The sequence below is a fragment of the Accipiter gentilis genome, chromosome 9 (assembly GCF_929443795.1).
Source record: "Accipiter gentilis chromosome 9, bAccGen1.1, whole genome shotgun sequence".
NCBI lineage: Eukaryota > Metazoa > Chordata > Aves > Accipitriformes > Accipitridae > Astur > Astur gentilis.
Genome location: NC_064888.1, coordinates 11952012 through 11964494, shown reverse-complemented (window position 1 = coordinate 11964494; position 12483 = coordinate 11952012). Strand labels below are relative to the sequence as shown.

Below are 12483 nucleotides of genomic sequence, written 5' to 3'. Positions count from 1 at the left end.
AACTTGCACATGGTTTCAGACTTGTGAAGTGTGGGGAAAGTGTGCATGCTGTATCTTTTTTTCTCTTCTACAAAGCAGTGCACTCCAATTAAGGAACGTAGTCATGTGCTGTACAATCTCTTCATTGTCAGTAGAAAATAAAATACAGATAGGTAATTTGTGGCAACAATCACAAACTTGTAAAGCCAAAATTGGAAGGTGGTTGGTTTTTTGGGTTTGTTTTTCCCCACTTACTTCGAGAAATGAGACAGTTTGGAATACTGATCATGTCTTTGTGATTGTTTCCTAGTATTAGAGTTTTGTAACCTGTACAACAAGGCTGATAGCAACTCTCTGAGTAGTTAGTTTGTTGTATACTTGGCTTTTGAAGACCTCTTACTGATAGTGGAAAACAACTTCTTTTTTTTGTTCAGTTAAAGAATGTGTGGATCACCTGAGCAGTGATGAAAATGAAGAAAAATTGGTTGCTTCATTATGGGGTGCAGAAAGATGTTTACGGGTCTTAGAGAGTGTGAGTATGAGCAGATGCATTGCATTTCTGAAAACTGCTTTTCCTCAACTACACCTTTTCAATGTTACATTCTTTCAATATATAGTTACATAATAATACTATAATGTTGATTTTTTTTTTTTAGTAGAAGATACTAACTTTCTGATATTTATCAGCGTTTCTGGAATGTTTGTTTGAAAATTCCTTTTACCATTCTGTATGTATGTACAACTTTTCAAGTTTATTTTTTGTAAAAATAACTGAACGTAATATGATGCTTTTTCTTAAGTTCCTACAAAAAGCTGCTTTTTATGGATGTTGTTTTTGAGGCATGAGTTTGATTTTCTAGTATGTGTCTAAGTAATAATGGATCATTATAGAAGCAGCATTTTCTTAGAAGCAATAAATCGATGTGTATTTTAAGAATTGCTACTTTTAAACATCAGCTGGCTAAGTGCTGAAAGAGAAGACTGCTTTGAGAGTCAAACTAGTCCTGTAATCAGTTGAGCGTGTATATTGAGATGGCAAATATTTTTTGATGAGAACTTTGAACAGAACTAAAATACATGGCACTTCTGTAGAGCTTAATTGACAGGAATTGTGAGCATACGCTTCTATACAATGTCGTGTTTTGCTGAGTTTCATATTTTTTCTCTTTTCGTACTGTGATATGGTAAGTGAGCAGAAGCGTGTTGTGATGTTTTAGCAATATGTCTCCACACATCAGAAAGCGATGTTTGGGTTCAGAGTACAGGTCAATGAATCTTAATGAACCCCTTAAACCCAAGTTAGAGGGCAAATGGCTACAGTGATAACTTGTTTTCTTCACTAAAATAGAAAGACAGACTCAAAGTAAGCTAAAACCTGAGAAAGATGAACAGTTGCTGAAGTAGTAATTCAAGGGTGCTTACTTAAAAATTAATGGCACCTAGCTCTTTACCTGCCATCTGAACAGTGAGAGAAAAATGTTCAGATCCCATTTCTTTTTTTTATATTTGATAGATGGGATTGCCAAGCAACAGTAGAAGAGCCTCGTTTAGTGGTAGAGTATTCAAATTTGAACTTAAGGGTGGTTTGTGATGTAGTAAGACCCTTAGGAACTTGGGAGAGATGAGAAAATACAACACACCATATCGTGCAAATTTAAGAGGAGAACTTTTACTGTTTCTGAAAATGGATTCTGAATTTCAGTCAGGGGAATCAAGGAAAAACTTTATTTTTATGATTGGATGCATAATAAGGTCTCAAAAGTGGAGCTGATGTCAAGTCCTAAAATTAACATTATGTATATAATTGTATTCTGTGTTATATTTTTATATATACTTACATACACATATATATGTACACACTTGGGACACTGTAGTCCCAGGATACAGATTCAGGGTTCTGCTGTGGCAGAACATTCTGCCACATGGTTTCTGTACTTACTGTGTCAGGGAAGATGGTTTTTATCTTTGGTGCCACAATTTTGTGTGATTAATTACAATGTGAAAACTCTAAGGAAATATTGGACAATGATAAGTGCAAGTTTACACTGGGTAATAACAAAGAAATGTGGAACTGAATGAAGTGGAGTTGTAGCAGAAGGGAATGCTTCTCTTTTAAGGGAAAGAAGTCCCATTTTTAATATTATTTTTTCCTCCTCTTTTTAGGTAACTGTGCATAATCCAGAAAATCAGAGCTATCTGATAGCATACAAAGACTCGCAACTCATAGTTTCCTCAGCTAAGTAAGTTGTAACAAAAAGACATTTTTGCAGAGCACTGCACGATGGGGGGGGGGGGAAATTGCTATACCAGAAGATTCTGGGAGGAAAACCCCCACCATTTCCACTGTTGCTTTTTATGAAGTAATGCTAAAGTTAATTTACATGAGGGTATAGGTAACTACCTGAGTACTACCAATATGTAGTGCTACTATTGTTGGTTCTGTGGAAGCTGCAAACTGTGGATTTGGCTCCTTCTGTACCAAATTAATATGAACACAAAAGAGGGCAGTTGGGAAGCTACATTTATTTATTGTGTTTTCATTATGCTTAAGTGTTTACTGAAATGGAGTGTAACAGAATTGACAGTGTAACTAAAAATTGAAATAGTGAAATTATGTTCTTAGCTGTTCTCCCTGGCAAAGATGCTTGTACAAACACCACTAACCCATTTATCAATCTGGGTGAGGTCTCAGCTGACTGGCAGAGGTTGTACCCCTCTTGTAGTGCTTTTCATAAGAGAACAAATTCACCTGATAATTTGACTGAAGACCTCCTTGGAAACATAATTTCATGGTTGTAGGTTAGGTATTTTGAGCATTTCTTTAAATAAAAAAAAAAACAAAGCCACAGTTTACTATGCTATTTAGACCAATATATATTTTTGACATTTTTAGTTTTGTTTGTAATAGAAATCTGTGTTGTTGATTTAACATCAAAGTAATGTCATGCAGTAGAATCATGCCTGTGGTCCAGCAGTGTGTTATGAGATTAAGGTTTTACTGCTAGGAAGTCACATGTCATTTATTTAGTTCTTACAGAATGGAAATAGCTCTGAGGGCAGAACAAGAGAACATTTAGATAATGCTGTCAGAATAATGTTTTGCCGTGATGGTCAGAGGATATGAGAGGCTGGGTTTGCAGGGAGAGGAGATATCTTCTGTAAGACCATGTGATGAAGTTGGAAAGAAAAATTAACTTTTGCTCTTGAAATCTCAAGCTGATAAAGCTCTAAGCTACAAAGCTTTCCTGGTTTTTGTTTTCACAATTTCAGTTGAGCTCTTAAAAGATTTTATAGGTGGTCAGTTTATTATCTCTCCCTACAGACTGGGCGTCAGATAAATTCTTTATAAGCTCTGTAGTTGAGGTTTTTTTCCTGGTGAAACAAGTATAAAGGTGCGATGTTGTGTATGTTGTGGAGGTAATTTTGTTCTGCATCTTCTCCCTGCAGAGCACTGCAGCATTGTGAGGAGTTAATCCAGCGATATAATCGTGCTGAAGACAGTATCTGTTTACCAGACAATAAGCCTCTGCCTCACCAGAATGTAACTAACCATGTGGGTAAAGCAGTGGAAGACTGTATGAGGGCCATCATTGGTGTCTTGCTCAACCTGACAAATGATAATGGTAAAACAAAGAAACTTTTGCATATTCTGTGTTAAAGCATCAAATATATTACCCTTTTCTTATGCTGATTATGGTTTTTCCATGTACAATGCAATAAAGCAGTTATGTATGGTAGATGCTTGCTTTACAGTAATCACTAATTTGTCTTTGCAAATTGGATGAGTAGTTGCAAGTATTAAGTGTTGAGGCGTGGTTTGGCTAGGAGAGTCCTGCTTGTCTTTAGGGCCAAAAGGTTTTTATCAGTCTGCTTATGATCATGAAAATGAGTATTTTCAAAACTGAGCCTCTAAATTCTTTTTGTTTACAGAATGGGGTAGTACAAAAACGGGTGAACAAGATGGTCTGATAGGCACAGCTATGAATTGTGTGCTTCAGGTTCCAAAGTTCCTACCTCAAGAACAGAGATTTGATATTCGGGTGCTGGTAAGCTATTGTATTTGTTACATTAACATAAAATGATTTTCCCCCTTCTTCTGCATTTATCTACTCTGGCTCCAAATTAAGGAGCAGCCTCTACAGTTTTCATTGACTATATATATTTAGTGAGGTTTCTGTATTCTATTTTTCTTTCTGTATTCTATTCTTTCTATTTAAAGAAGGTTTCTGTAAGGATTTGGTGGCTTTGAGCTCTAACCATTTTCCCTGTGTTTGGTGGGAAAAAGTGCACTGCTAGATGAACAGAGATTTAGCTGAATAAGTCTGTGAATTGTCTCATTTTCAAATGCCTTTTCAACTTCAAAAATATGGTGGATGTTATTGTTAGAGATAAAGGCTGTGTCGAATTTACTTTAGCTTGTGTAAAATGGGTCTGTGTGGCCTAAATAACAACAGTGAAATTGTGTATGTGAAGGGTCTTTTAAGAACATAAGCTGAAGGTTGGACACCTGAATCCCTAATCTGTAAATGAAATCTCACCTTTAAAAATGTTTTCATGTTCAGAATTGGAAAAATTGAGATGCCTGCATGCAAGATCTAGTATAGAGGAATCTCAGTTTTGCCTCATACTTCTTTAAATCCTGATCCCTGTGTCTATCAAACTGTTTCATAAAGGTGTGTAAGTAAATTATGTATCCTCAGAAAGATAATGCCTAAAGACGACATTTATCTGGATAGATGTTTTTTGCTAAATTATCCTTTTTTAACATGGGTAATCCTCTTTGACTCTCCAATTCTTGTAGGGACTGGGTCTGTTGATCAATCTAGTAGAATACAGTGCTCGGAATAGGCACTGTCTTGTCAATATGGAAACATCATGTTCTTTTGACTCATTCTGTACGGGAGAAGGAGATGATAGCCTAAAGATAACTGGACAGATTGATGCTGTTCAGGCTTTAGTGCAGGTAAGAAATGTGTTTTTCCTGTAATAGTTACCATTTCTTATTATCAGACTGTCAAGGGGGAAGGGAGAACTCAGCAATGAAGATTTTTCAGAATATTTTTCTCTTTAGTGTTTTGAGTTATACAGCATAGTGGGGGAAGAGGGGTGCTGCTCACAATTTTGACTTGCAGTACTGTACATTACAGAAACAGCTTTCCTGGTAAAAGACAGTGATATCATTGTTATAGACATCCAAAAGCTGCTCTCATGGTCCATAAAGCTTTCTCGTTCCTATACACTTTATGGCTAGTTTTCTTGTTCTTAAATGGTTTACTTATAGTTTTGTTTTAAACCAGCTGTAAAAATTGTAAGCTACTGTTGACTTACATTCTTTGCTTCAGTAGGTTATTTTTGTTTTTTAAATACTATCTTTTTGGGAGTTTGCAACTTTAAATTAAAAAAAAAATAAATTAAGTATCATGCTTTATAAAAGCAGTGAAATATGGACATAAAGACTAGGGATGGAAAACAGCATTCTTAAATGTTGTATTGACTAACTTGTTAAAAAAAGAAATACACCAGTAATTTTGGTGAATGAGTTCCACTATGCAAACTAAAATAAAAGAACTGAAAGGAAATTACAGCCTTTTTATTTCAATTAAGATAATTTTATGGATGCTTTTAGCAGTTCTTCTATTTAAGTATGTGAAATAACTGTCCAGCAGCAGACAAAAAAAATCAACAATAAAACGAATACTATTAAATATCTTAATGTATACAGCTTGGCAAGGAAATATTTAAAACTGGTGGTTTTATGGCTTGGGAAGTAATTCATAAGTGCACAGTATGAGATTGCTGGTTCTGTCACATCCTTGATAAGTCATTTGAAATTGCTGTTTCAAATTTTTGCTTTTTACATATCAAGGGAAAAGCTAAGAGAGCAAAGAGAGGATAGCTAGCATGAAAAGAAAATGAGGATTGGTAGAGAACAAAAACAGACAGGAAAATATGGCAACTTAGTCTTCAAGCTGTGTCTCAAAGAAAACGATTAAATATTTACGATGCCCAAGAGGAGCCTGCCGACTGGTTCAACACTGGGGACGGAGAGAGGCCTTTTCTGTAGAACACAGTGTTAGTGTTGGGATAAATTATGTTTTCCTTTGAAGAAGAAAAGGCTATTGTTAAGAAAAGTATTGAAGACTAGCTGTATTAAGGGGTGAATTGTGAAGAGGAAATAAACTTTCAAGTATGAATTCAATGTGTTTAGGGTTTAATTCATAACAGAAATTCTCCTGAAATTTTCCTCATTAGCTATTTCTTGAGCGTGAGCGAGCAGCACAGCTGGCCGAGAGCCAGACGGATGAATTGATTAAAGAAGCTCCTACTGCTCAGCATGATAAGAGTGGGGAATGGCAAGAGACAAGTGGGGAGATACAGTGGGTCTCCACAGAAAAGCCAGATAGTACTGAAGAGAAAGATAAGAAGGAAGAAGATGATGAAGAACTTGATCTTAATAAAGGTACGTTGTCTGGTTGTGATGACCTCAGAAAAGGCAAAGAACTCCCTGATTGCATAAATTCCCACCTTGTCCTCTGCTTCCTATCTACATGCAGTCTCTTGGGCCAAGATTTCCTTAGTGTATCTCCCAGGTGAAACTGTTACAGGTCATAAGTAGGAGCATTTCAGAGCTGAAGCATGAGAAGTAGAAGAAGTTATGCTACTTTTTATTTTCTTAGTAGTACCTTCTTAGTAGTACCTTTTCTATCAGTTCCTTCTGAAAAAAAACCCCAATAAACCAAAAAACCCAAACAAAAAAAAACAAACCTGGGGATGTTCTGTGTAAGAAATATTCTGGAAGGGATGGCTTTCAGGCCTTTATCTTGTTCTTCTGAAACAGTCCTTGAAAGTTACCTGCCTTAATTTTGTTTCCCAGGGTATCATGACCCATTCTTGTTTCATGCTGCTTCTAGGTTTTTCTTTCCTCCCCTCCCTGTTTGCATGTATGCTTCTTTTGTCCCCATCTTGTGTGCGAGTTCTCCTCACTGCATTGGTGGTATCTCAGGTACCTGGGTAATACCTTGATGTGCTGCATCTTTGGTAGTTTGTTCCAGGAATTTGAGTATCTCTAAGCTAAGTTATGTAGGCTGTCTCTGGAAAATGTATCGAGTCTGAAATGTCAGTCTTTCTTGTTTAATCATCTACTAGTAGTTGCAGTGCATTACTTCTAATAGTGTTTTATTCTTCTAATAGTAGGTGTGGTATATTACTTTCTCGAACCTTGCTTTATATCCTTTCTCCTTTTTGTAGCTCCATCAGCCGGTGTCTGCAGCTATTTGTGGTTTGCCAAAAAATGGTGTGAGCCATTAGCAGAAAGTGCTGTGTCTGTTATCCTTAATACAATAATATCACATGAAACGTTTATATTTGTATTTTGGTGTGTTAAGCATACAGTTTGTACATTAAAATGGCAATTAATCAAGTACTATACAATGAAATGCGTTGAAAGCAAACAAACACCATTTTTCTGTTCAAGAATGTGCTGCTGAGTTAGTAAGTACAGAGTTGGTCTGATTCTTGCCTCTGAAGTCTCAGTCCAAAAGCTCATTTTGTTTGAGAAAAAAGAATTCTGAAAAGTGATAATGAAAGATTGTATTTGAAGCAGTAAAAGATACCAGCTGCTTAGAGAATACAATACACTCAGTTGTCTCTCTTTACAGCTCTTCAGCATGCTGGGAAGCACATGGAAGACTGCATTGTGGCCTCATACACGGCATTGCTTCTAGGCTGTCTCTGCCAAGAGAGTCCAGTAAGGGAATAAGTCAATAACTTGCTCTTAAGTCCAATACAATTTTTGGTGAAGCAATAATTTGCAGTATTGAAATAGTTTTTTTTAAATTAGGGTTCGATGTGAGTTAGTACATTGATGAAGCTACACTGATGTATATAGTTTTGTGAACAGTTGCCAGAGGTATTGCATCCGAAACAAATTTTCTGAACATCAGTATGTTTATCAGAAACAGGAATTGAATATTTAACCTCTTCCACCTCTCTCCTCTTTGCTGTTAGTCTTGGCCAACAAATGAACTTATTTCAGAAAGGCAAAGGAAAATTGGCTCACCTGTTCTATAACTATAAAAGCTTGCTTTATTTTTCAGTAGTTTCAGTAAGCAAGTTAACATCAGACTTGTTTATTCTTTCTTATCAGTCTGCTTTATTTTTTTCCTCCATCAAAATTACATGAAATTGTGTAATAGAAGGCTGAAGTTAAAAATATGGAATTCTAACAGCTGAGAACTTCATAAACTCTTCTGTCAAATATATGCTTAGATGAAAATGAGGTTCAGACCTGCCTGCCTTCAAGCTTGTCTAAATTTACCATGATGGCAGAAATGGCGTTTAACATCCTGTTCTGTACCTCTTGACTGATTGGCTTCCATACAATTTTAGTGTTTGGAGTAATACTGACAGTAAGTTCAATAATCCGCAACCCTTACCAATTATACAGGGAGATTCTTTCCATGTCAGGAGAGCAATCTGGTGGGGTTTTTAGTTCTTGATGATCTTGTAGGTCCTGGGGAGGTCTGATGGTAGTAATGATCTTTAATGAAAAAAAAACCAAAACAACAACAAAAAGATTTTAGCAGTTATGTTTCATAGAAGCATAAACACCATAAAGATATGAATATTGCTTGAGAGAGACTTAAATCGTAGAGATGACAGCAAAAACCATCTTAATAGTGCTATGAATATACTTGTCATGTTGCATCTCACATGAAGAGTAATATAGTTCTGTGTTGGAAAAATATTTCCCAAATTAAAATAGATTGTTTTATTTCTTAGATCAATGTGACTACTGTGAGGGAGTACTTACCTGAAGGGGACTTCTCAATAATGACTGAAATGCTCAAAAAATTTCTCAGTTTTATGAATCTTACTGTAAGTAATATATATATTTTAAATTGATGCGTGTAGATATTTTTGTAATTGTGTTTTCTGTTACTAGTCCATACATTTTTAGAAGCATTTAACATTTTTCAGTTTGAGTCTTTAGAAGAGCACAGGATGATTTTCTGTTTTTAAATACTGAAAACCCATCTGTTGTTATTTTGGTAGTAAATGGAACAAAGCTACTTTCATTCCATTTGATTGTGACTGGTCAGGAAAATATTTTTGAATCCTCTGCCTGAATCTAATTGCTTTTACTGATATGTAATTCTAAATACTAAAATTCTGAAATGAGCATAGCCCTCAAATATTTTAAAGAGGTATTACAAATGCTTGGTTGTTACTTCTGTTTTCTATTACATTTTCCAGTGTGCTGTTGGAACAACAGGCCAGAAATCTATCTCTAGGGTGATTGAATACTTGGAACACTGCTAGATACTTAACTTCCGCTGCAGGCAACTCTAATGCTGGAGCTACCCTTAGACAAAAGAAGAAGTCATGAAAGAAGTCCTTGAAGGATATACCAAGAGCATTCATCTGTGTCATTCGTGTTCGGATTTTTAAGGCTACCTGGTCTCTTAACCATGCATTCAGCATTTTCTAAAAGACAGTTACTACATCAATCTGCAACTATCAAAAATGAGGGGAAAAAGGTTCTGAGGAAAGTAAATAAAGAAACCATGCTGTTTATGATGCAGTGCAGTATTTAAATATTTTTTGGCAGGGTTTACCCTCCTTATCTTTTTTCTTGCTTTGTTTGTGACAAGTTTCAAGGGGAAAAACTTGCTGCTGATAGTGCAACTGCTGTTTACTGTTGAGCCACTGTTTCATGCCAGCCAGGTGCAAAGGCAGCTTAGCTACTGAGGTATCAAACAAATGTTCTAATAAAGAAGTTCTGGACAGCAGCACCGCTCCTATTTGAGTTTAATTTGCTCTTGCTTTTTTATTACTAGATTATTCCAAAATCATAAAATATAAATTTTTAAATACTTTTGTGATTTTAACTACTGTCTATATTTAAAATTTGTTGGAATCCAAAGAGGCAAGGATTGGATAGTTTATTTTTTATACTGTTTTGATTGAAATTAGGTTGTTGAACTATTTCTCAGTTGTAAAATGATCACGGCCCATGTACTGTAAACTGATAGACCATAACACTTTGTAGTTCCAAGAAGCATGCAAACCCATAAACACACAAAGCCATTTGAGGGTATGTTATCCACAAAAGAAATAGTAACTGTAAAAAGCTGTGCCCTGTTTAAAAAAAAGAAAGAAAAAAAAAAAAGGAAAAAAAAATGTTCAATCCCAGGGTAGTTTACACTTCTAATAAGCAAAAACTTTGAAATGCTGTTTTAATTTGTTTCAAGGAAGCACTCAAGATGTATTTTATAATGCTTAATACAAAGAATTTGGATGTTTTAGGGGGAAGGATTTTAAAGAAGCTAAAACACCAATGGGGATTAATGTTTCCAGCTGACATAATCTTTCTATTTCATTCTTCTTGTAGTATGACAAAGTTTAAATGCATACAACACAAAGCCTTAAATTGCTGATATAGCTAAGATTTTGTTCAGTCTGAGGTCTAGTTCACAGCAAAGCATTGTGTTTGAAGACTTAAGTGGAACAAAGAATCCCAGAAAATACATGACTTTTTTTTAACAATTTTTTTCTTGCACTCATTATTCAGACCAATGGAATTGGTAATTATTTTTATTAAGGTGGTCTTGAATATTTGCAGACTGTTCTGAGATCTGCTTCACTGACATTTTTAAATACCTGTATAGGTAGTTACATCATGTTATTCCATTGAATTTGTAAAACTTGAAGCCATAAAAATATTAGTTCTATGTATAATGAGGGGGAAATAACAGGAAATCTAACCTGCTTTTAGATCTTGTGTTATCTCCATGTATAAAGTTAAGAACTCGTGCTTTTGTATCAGTGCCAGCTGTAAATTTTTTACATACAGTGGCTGCCTTCTATGTCTTCCTATTTTTGATAATGCAGATTGTTGGGAATTCTGTAAGGAAGTAACTGATTAGCGGCAAAAATCCTATGTTGGTCATACTTTTTTGCGTTTTCTCTCATCACCTTCTAAAACTTAGTGTATCAGTGTAACTTAGAAAAGTTTTTGAGGTTGTATTCCCCTTTGCTTTAAAAAAAAAAAAAAAAATCACTATTGAGAGCGAGGGAGAAGTTGTACTTAAGTGGTCTACGTCAGGAGGAAATTATTGAATATTTTGCCCGTCTAGTTTTCTGATTTTGGAGATTTTCACTTGTAATGGGATTTCAAATTAATTATGTGGTTTTCTGTAAAGAGATGGCAAGAGAAAATAAAATACAGATGTGATGATGGGGGAAAGCAGGGACAACTACCTTTCTTTGTTACACTGGTAATTGCTTGGGAATTGATTTACCTCAGTGTTTAACAGTTTTTTTTAAAAAATGTAACTAATTGTCAAGCACTGACAAATGCAGATTATTTTTTTTTGAGGGTGGGGGGAGAAATCACCCTGTGAACTGCAGTGCATTTTTCTGTGTTAGACCCTCAAATAACTCTGCATTAAAGGGTACTTGAGGCCAACTTGCAAATTAAAGTTTTAAAGTAACTTTTTTTCCATTGTAAATATTTGTGTAAATACTCTCAATTGGAAATTAGAACAGTAGAGTACTTTTCTGAATCCAATCCTATTTTTATTTTATACAGTATTTCTCAGCTGTGATCTTTGGAGCAAAAGCCAACGGCAGGAAAAATAGTTTGTACCAGTTTCATGAAGTATGTCTTTGGGTTTTTGTAAATAATTTTAACTCAAATAAAATTGCTACTTTCAATACATATCTTGTCTTTTAACATGCAATAAAACACTCCTCTGAGTGATTGCAGAAAGAAGGCAGTGTCAGGTAAATTGTTAAAAGGGGAAAAAAAAAAAAAAAAAAAAGAGGAGGGAAAAAAAATAATAGAGGAGCACCCTGCTGAAGGTAGTGCTCTGTTTTTCACTGGTGTGTTGGGACAGCAAAATTCAGTGCCTGGACCTGAGGCTGTGGTCAGTCAAACCAGCTAAACCTTGAAATTTTCTGGAGATGGTGTGCTCAATCTCTTGATACATTTTGGAGTTCTCCACACAAGCTGCTCTTGATCTTTGAGCGGAAGGGGCATGTAACAACTCTGAAGAGCTGTGGTTAGATAACAAAAATATGCTGAAACGTGGGGCAAATGGGACAGTTCTTGTTATGATGATGCTTTTCACATCATGGAGGATGTTAATGGCTTCTTTCTTCAGTGAAAAATGAGAAACTTACCATGGGCATTGCTCTGTTTATTAACATGAATGATGCTTTAATTTCAGGATGGATTTTTTTTTCCATGGATTTTTTCTTAATTGATGCAACTAGATACAGGTACAATATGCAATAATTCATGAGCTGTAAAGCGAGTTGAATGTGATGTGTCATCTCATGGCCACTCTTAACAAGGATCAGCATAATGTAACTATTTCTGTGCTGTAAACGAATGTAACTGGAGTTTGAAATACAGAGCAGCATGTTATTAGTACGTGGCACTGTAGGAGGCAAATACAGCTTTATGTAAGCAAATGTTTTCAAAAAAAAAAAATAATC

General features: G+C 35.4%; 1 protein-coding gene across 3 annotated transcripts in view; it reads left to right on the top strand.

Annotated features, from left to right (window-relative positions):
* The window catches only part of WAPL (WAPL cohesin release factor), a 76547-nt gene extending 64846 nt beyond the window's left edge, over positions 1-11701 (top strand). For all 3 annotated transcript variants that reach the window (XM_049810083.1, XM_049810082.1, XM_049810084.1), the window contains 9 exons: positions 414-511; positions 2143-2219; positions 3427-3602; positions 3910-4025; positions 4781-4942; positions 6232-6439; positions 7638-7726; positions 8761-8856; positions 9235-11701. In XM_049810083.1, the coding sequence (XP_049666040.1) occupies positions 414-511; positions 2143-2219; positions 3427-3602; positions 3910-4025; positions 4781-4942; positions 6232-6439; positions 7638-7726; positions 8761-8856; positions 9235-9300 (1088 nt within the window). In that variant the 3' untranslated portion in view covers positions 9301-11701. The remainder of the gene's footprint in view (positions 1-413; positions 512-2142; positions 2220-3426; positions 3603-3909; positions 4026-4780; positions 4943-6231; positions 6440-7637; positions 7727-8760; positions 8857-9234) is intronic.
* Positions 11702-12483: the final 782 nt, after the last annotated feature.